The 7,711-nt window shown below is 40.9% G+C and overlaps 2 protein-coding genes across 2 annotated transcripts; both read left to right on the plus strand.

Moving 5' to 3' along the window:
* Positions 1-89: 89 nt before the first annotated feature.
* LOC140995753 (uncharacterized) lies at positions 90-2,391 on the plus strand. Its single transcript, XM_073465832.1, has one exon. The coding sequence runs from the start codon at positions 90-92 to the stop codon at positions 1,806-1,808; it is 1,719 nt and encodes a 572-aa protein (XP_073321933.1). The 3' UTR covers positions 1,809-2,391.
* A 3,364-nt stretch (positions 2,392-5,755) lies between these two features.
* LOC140995661 (uncharacterized) lies at positions 5,756-6,994 on the plus strand. The gene is made up of 2 exons (XM_073465742.1): positions 5,756-6,522; positions 6,724-6,994. The coding sequence occupies exons 1-2, from the start codon at positions 5,756-5,758 to the stop codon at positions 6,992-6,994; spliced, it is 1,038 nt and encodes a 345-aa protein (XP_073321843.1).
* The last annotated feature ends 717 nt before the right edge of the window (positions 6,995-7,711 follow it).

Consider the following 7,711-nt stretch of genomic DNA (forward strand, 5'->3'; position numbering starts at 1 on the left):
AAAATTTGAAACCAATAGTATTTTTTTCTTATTTTTCCTTTATCTCTTTTTCTCTGTTTCTTCCTCTGGCTCCTCTCTGCAGTGCAAATATGAAGCTGACTGCAACAGCTCTGTTGTGTCTGTCCCTTCTTTTGGCTCATATTCATTTTTCGCTGGCCACGAAACCGAAAATAAAACTCTTTAAAAAGATCCCCAAAATAATCCCCAAAAAGCCTAAACAAACCCAAGATTTTAACCAAGGAAGCTACCCCAAGCAACCAGCCAGACCAGGGAGCTACCCTAACCAAGGAAGTTACCCCCAGCAGCCTGGATATCCAGCTGGAGGCAGCTACCCTAACCAAGGAAGCAACCCCCAGCAACCAGCCAGACCAGGGAGCTACCCTAACCAAGGAAGTTACCCCCAGCAGCCTGGATACCCTGCTGGAGGCAGCTACCCTAACCAAGGAAGCTACCCCCAGCAACCAGCCAGACCAGGGAGCTACCCTAACCAAGGAAGTTACCCCCAGCAGCCTGGATACCCTGCTGGAGGCAGCTACCCTAACCAAGGAAGCTACCCCCAGCAACCAGCCAGACCAGGGAGCTACCCTAACCAAGGAAGTTACCCCCAACAGCCTGGATACCCAGCTGGAGGCTACCCCAATCAAGGCGGTTACCCCCAGCAGCCTGGATACCCCGCTGGAGGCTACCCCAATCAAGGCGGTTACCCCCAGCAACCAGCCAGACCAGGGGGCTACCCTTACCAAGGAAATTACCCCCAACAGCCAGGATACCCAGCCGGGGGCTATCCAGCTGGAGGTTACCCAGCACAGGGCTACCCTTATGGAGGAGGACATGGCGGTCATGGTGGTTATGGAAGTTATGGTGGTTACGGAGGTTATCCTGGTGGATACATGAACTATAACCCGAACAACAAAATCCCAAGCCCTCACTATGGTGGCAGCTTTGGTTACGGGGGCCATGGTGTTGGAGGCGGCTCTCCCTTTTCCCACTCAGTTCAGGCAATGGGCGTCTATCCATCTGATAAATCCAGAGGGTTTGGGCGCACTGCAGTGATGGCAGCAGCTGGAGGGGCTGTGGCAGGAATGGCCTTGGGTTACGGGTTAGGAAGGTTTCCCCGTCCTCACTTCGACTTCAACAGCCCCCAGGAGGAGTATTACTACAACAACTACATGTACAGGAAATATGGCTCCAAGTCTACTGATACCAATGACTACAGCAGAGATTACACATACAGTAAACCCCCTGAATCCTATGATAACTTCATGGATTCATGTGTGAGGAGAAAAGACCTTCTGCCTGCGGAGAATCGACAACCAAATAACAAACAAGACGCCACTACTACAACTACAACTACAACTACAACCACCATAAATGCTACTGTAACTACCACAACTACTGCTGCCCCAGAAACTGGCACAAGCAGCAACTTAAAGAGCAACAGCACTGCAGCAAATACCACCTCGACCTCTGCACCCTCAGCTCTCAGCCCTCTAAATCAAACTGGAGCCAATCCTGTGCCTTCAGCTTCACAAGTTCTCAAAAAAACTTCCACAGATGATGATGATGATGATGATGACACAGTCAGCATTGTGGAGATTGGCTACCCAGCACTGATCAAACAGCTGAAGGTTAGGAGATGTGTGGAGTTGTACATGGTGTACTCCGAAAAGTACTTGAAGAAAAAGGCCGAACCCAGCCCCAACGATGGGGTGCAGGGACTGGAGATGGGCTCGCGAGGGCTTTTAGTGGTGGTCACCAGTACTATACTGATGCTAATGAATAGCAACATGCTAATGCTGCTGCACTGAGGTCTTCCTTAGCAGTTGTGAAGAAGGATTGTTGGAGAAATACAGAAATGAGGTGTACAACAAAGAATGTAATTAAGCAGCGTTGCTCTAGATATAAAACCAGACGATATAGACAACCTGGCCTAGACAGAAATGATCTCAACAGCTATTGAATGGATTGTCATGGCATTTTGTACAAACATTAGGGGTCTCTATGAAACCTAATGACACAAGGTCAAATTTTTTGAGTAACATATCTTGATGCACTTTGGGTAGATTGTCAATCAATTTTAAAAAACATTTTCTGATCCTTTGACTTTTTATCAAGTGCCATCACCAGGTCATTTCTGTCCAAAAATTTGGTTTTATGACCAATTACCTGAAAAACTAATGACATTCTTCCTAGCCTCAGCTGAACTGTGTGCTTTGTGACAGTTAACACCACTGTGCCAAAGTACAGCCTCATAGAGCCGCAAGCACAGCTGTAGATTTTTTCATACATCAAACTGGCCTGTGTCAGTAGTTTAGAGGATTAGTTTTTACTCTGGGGCTGATACATGATCTGTTATGGTGATGATCTCTGTAAATAAAGAACTTGGCAGTACATGTGACATAGTAATTATATCAACTCAAGTGTTGCTGATGTCTGAAGCCTGTCTGATTCAAGGACAGTCCAAAGAGGAAGAGAGTGAATATTATTGTACTGAATAATAATAATATAGACTTTAGAAGGAGAGGTTTAACAATTCATTATGTCCTAAACCTAACTGAACCTGAATTTAATGACCATACACTTCAGAGGGAGATACTGCACTTTGTACTCAACTACATTTATTTGACATACAGTTACTAGTTATTTTTTATTCATTTTATACATGATATGTATCGTCTAATCATGTATTGACATGTAAGTCACAGTTTAATGTTTTAGCTGAATTGTGATATACTGTTGGCTATTTTAATCTATAACTTTGCATCACATTTTAAAAGGCAGTGATGAAATGTAACTAAGTACATATACCCAAGTACTGTAGGTAGAGTTTTCAGTTACTTGTACTTAATTTGAGTATTTCCATTTTCTGTTAGTTTATACTTCCACTCTGTGGGAGAAAAATATGACTCTCCCAGGACATCCTGTCTTCATACGATAGGAGGTCATAGCGATTCGACTTGTCAGGATTAACATGATATTGCTCTGTACAGACAGATGTACTGTTATGTTGTTCCTCAATGATCAAGTTTTTATAAACTACTTCAGCTTAAGTCATCGGTGTCTCTGAGTCTTCGTCATCTCTCCTGAATGGTCAAGCGAGCCGAAATTCCACAACACACTCCGCTACATTTTGGAGGATACATTTTGTACTTTTAACTCCACTACATACATTTGATAACTTTAGTTACTAGATATCTTGCAGCCAAAGTAGTACATAGTAGTTTTTAAATTAATTTATTTTATTGACAATCGGATAAAAAACACATTGATTCTGATAATCAGAAAAACGCCAGGCCAATAATCAGTCAAGCCATAGTATACAATATACCCATACATGTAAATATATGTGTGATTTACTTGTACTTCTGTTACTTAAGTTCATTTACTATCAGATACTTTATGTTGACTTTCACTTTTAGCAGTCATATATATATATTTTAATATGATAGCTTTACTTTTACTCAAGTATGACTTTTGAGTTATTCAACACCAGTGTTGGGGGTAACGCGTTACTAAAGCAACGCGTTACAGTAATATATCCGCGTTACAATCTGCGTTACCGACGGAAGTGAAGAGTTTATTGTTGTTTTTTTAAGAACCCATCCACACCAACATGACCATATCGATATAGGCTATGCTTGTGTTTAATATAGCTGAGCCAAGTTCTTTGTTGGGTCTCTGTGTGACTAAAATGAGCCGTATTTCGTCGGCCTAATGATGAAGCCTCTGAGTACACTTTAATTTACATTCTTGAATCACATATGCCCATGCATTCTTTGTTCTGTGGACTTAACTCAAAAGGCATAGAAAAAGAGATTTTAGTCTTGTCGTGTAATTATAGGCTACATTATAGAAGGTATAGGTCTGTTGTGTTTCATATGACTAAGCCTACAATTAAAGATATTTATTCCTATCTCATAATATATCAGACTTTGATCCTTTGTCTGCCTGCTCATCGCTGTGTACAAGGCCATTCTTTTATTTAAAAGGATCTAGGCTAGTTGATTGTTCTGTAAAGGGTTATTTGGGCTTTTTTAAAAGTAACTACAAAGTAGTGTAATAAGTAATGTATTACTCTACGCAGACAGTAATATTGTAACGTTATATATTACTTTAAAATGAATGTAACTCGTAATATGTAATATATTGCATTTTGAAAGTAACTTGCCCAACACTGGTTAACACTGTTCATATGAACATAAGATCATTTGCTTTGTATGCAATCTCATTATCTGCAGAGCAACTAGTTTTGTTTTTAATTGAAGGTAATGCAGATGAAAGTACCTTATAGTATAACATGATTAAATGGAAGTTATTAAGTAAGGTAGGCTAAATCATTATTGTAATTAAGTCCAGTACAGATTCTCCCCATCATTTACTGCTGCCCATAAGTGACGCATGGTGATTTTCCACATGAAGAAAACATGGTCACATGGTGATTGAAGATGCTGGGAAATGTGGTCAGTAAAACTCCGCCCCATCTTCTGTTTCTATGCGACCCACATCCCTCGCCCTGCGTCATTACGTCACATTGATTCATCAGTTTCTAAAGTAAATACGTTTGAAGTAAATCAGCACACAAGTGTGCAAAAACGACCCGGGACACTGAAACTCAATAAAACGGGGCAAAACATCCAAACAGCCATCAGTCAAGGTAAGACTCAGTCCTGTATTTAAAGTGACCACACCCTCCTCTGTTAGTTCAGGAGATGAGATGCACGTTTTTACCATCTGTGTCTGTAATTAAACAGAAGCTCAACGCTGCTTACAATGTGTCAATTACACTTTATTTGATCTTTTTTAATCGAGGAAAGGGCAGTGAAAACGGGCAGGCCACATAAAAGTGGCAGCTGTGTCAATACAAGATCAGTGAAAGAGAATTAAGTCATTATTTCAGTCATGGAAAATCAGTTTGCTGGTAAAATTTGAGGATTAAGAGCCAAATTCATTAACGTCATAGAGAAAGAAATCTTCCTCTCGTGATGTTGACTTCTGTACTCTATTGTTATTGCGAAGCACCTCATACTTATCATATCCTGGTTTCATAAGACGAGACATGTATATCGTAATAATGATAATTTGTTTCAATGAGTTAAGATAACAATCATCAATTTACCGTGTTACTGTTGGTAGTTAGTTGGTTCTGTGAATTTCTGAGACTGTATGGAATCACACTTCCGCCAGTTAAAGAAAAATAAATAAATAAATCACATGATAAATCATAATTTTGTGAAAACAATCTGGTAAAAAGATAGAAATTATGGGATAAATGTTGACATTTTATCTCAGTATATGACTTTTGTATCTCATAATTTCTACTTTTATGTCATAATTTCGACCTCTAATCTCATAATTATGATTTATAAAATGTTTCTGTCATCAAGCTCAGTTTTTATCTTATTTTTTGCTTTAACTAGTTGAAATGGACTTTCTTAGGGTCTGTGTTTGTGCCAGTGTTGTAAAAAGTACCCAAAGGTCATACTCAAGATTAAGTAAAAATATATATTAATATATATTAATATACTGTATTACGTTGGTAAAAGTCAGCTATATGAATAGTACTTCAGTCAAGTTAAAGTATCTGAAATTGGATGTACATAAGTATTCAAAGTAATGTTCTGGCAGAACTAGGCCTAATTCCTAAATTCTACAAATTATGGCCAGAATTCAAAGGTAAAATTGTAAAATGATGCAATCCAAGTATTATTATCTCATATTTTCCTTTTCATCCTTTTCACTTCCCTACAGGGCAAAGATGAAGCTGAATTTATTATCAGTGCTGTGCCTGTTACTTCTTTTGTGTCATACCCATGGAAAAGGGAGAAGCTCTGGGAAAAGCTCTGGTTCAAAGAAAACCTCCACACCCAGCCGAGGCAGCAGTAACACTAATACAGGCAACAAGAATACTCCAGGCTCCAGCTCTTCCGGTGGACACCCCAGTCAGACTGGCGGAGGAGGCAGTCATAATCAGCATCCACATGGCTCCCCATACGGAGGAGGTTACGGCAGCCATGGTGGTTATGGAAGCCGTGGTAGATTTGGCAGCCATGGTGGTTATGGCGGTCATGGTAGTTATGGCAGCCATGGTGGTTATCCAGGTGGATACATAAACTATAACCCAAAAAACAAAATCCTGAGCCCTCGCTATAGGGGCAGTTATGGACAACAGGGCTATGGTCATGGACGCGGCTCTCCCTTTTCCCAGTCAGTTCAGCAAATGGGCTTCTCTCCATCTTCTAGATCCAAGAGCTTTGGGCGCACTGCAGTGATGGCAGCAGCTGGGGGGGCTGTGGCAGGAATGGCCCTGGGCTACGGGTTAGGAAGGTTCCCCCGTCCTCACTTCCACTTCCGCAGCCGCCAGGAGGAGTATTACTACAACCACTACATGTACAAGAAATATGGCTCCAAGTCTAATGATACCAATGATTACAGAGACTACATGTACAGCAACCCCCCTAAATCCTATCATAACTTCATGGATTCATGCATGAAGACAGTAGACCTTCAGCCTGTGGAGAATCGGCAGTCAAACAACAAACCAGCTGCCACTACTAAAACTACAACCACTGTTGTCACCCCAGCTGCAGACAACGACACAGGCAGCAACCCAACAGAGAGCAACGGCACTGCAGCAGGTAACTCCTCGTCCCCTGCACCTTCAACTCATCGCCCTTTGAATCAGCCTGAAGCCAGTCGGGTGCCTTTAACTTCACAAGTTCCCAGTAAAACTGCTACTGATGATGATGATGATGATGATGATGATGATGATGATGATGACACAGTCAGCATTTTGGAGATTGGCTACCCAGAACTGATCAAACAGATGAAGATCAAGAAATGTGTAGAGCGTTACATGCAGTACTCCCACCAGTTCTTGAAGAGAGCGACAGGAGGGGTGCAGGGACTGGAGATGGGCTCACAAGGGCTGTTAGTCGTGGTCACCAGTAGTATACTGATGCTAATGAATAGCAACATGCTAAGGCTGCTGCACTGAAGCCTTCATTCAGAATGTGTCAAAAGAATTAAACTAGAGTAGCACTCAGTAGAGCGCATACCTCCACTAAGCCCTATACATATTTAAATCAGTTAGATCCAGATTTTTATTAGGAACCACATCAAATTATAGTCACTAGTAGATATCAGACACTTAAATATGCTGATTTTTTAAAATCAAGATCCATGCATTATTCCCTGAGAGATTAACAAAACCTTATCTCGCATTCTTAACGAAAGAAAGAAAAAAATCCTGAATCGGTCCCTTTATACAGACCTGCACCAAAAGTTTATGGGGTCTATTCTGGGGCCCATCCTCCATCCAAGTTTAGTGGAAATCCGTCAAGTAGTTTTTGTGTAATCCTGCTGACAAACCAACTAACCAACAACTGTACACAGGTGAAAACTTAAAGCTGGCACACACACTGTATTGCTTGTTTGAACCATGTATTCAAGGAAAGGAATAGGAAAGGTTGGACTAGAGAGAAATAAATGTAGAGTTGCAACAAATTGCACTGCCCTTTTCCTCTTGTGAAAGAGAAAGGGCCCATTATAACAATTAATTACTTCTGAAGCACTTTTTGAAATGCAAAGTTACAAAGCGCTTCACATAAAGGATAAAGTGCACACATCAAAACTCAAGTGTACCTCGATACACAAACACAAGCATGAAGAATTTAGTATACAATATGTATAAAAATGTAGAAATGAATCAGCT

This window comes from Pagrus major, chromosome 5, assembly GCF_040436345.1.
Source record: "Pagrus major chromosome 5, Pma_NU_1.0".
In the NCBI taxonomy this organism is placed as follows: Eukaryota; Metazoa; Chordata; class Actinopteri; order Spariformes; family Sparidae; genus Pagrus; species Pagrus major.

Bases quoted from the DNA above. Each gene is read 5' to 3' on its own strand.
- LOC140995753 (XM_073465832.1), top strand. From the start codon at position 90: ATGAAGCTGACTGCAACAGCTCTGTTGTGTCTGTCCCTTCTTTTGGCT.
- LOC140995661 (XM_073465742.1), top strand. From the start codon at position 5,756: ATGAAGCTGAATTTATTATCAGTGCTGTGCCTGTTACTTCTTTTGTGT. The intron at 6,523-6,723 runs GCAGTCAAACAA...ACAAGTTCCCAG, and splicing joins CTTCAGCCTGTGGAGAATCG to TAAAACTGCTACTGATGATG.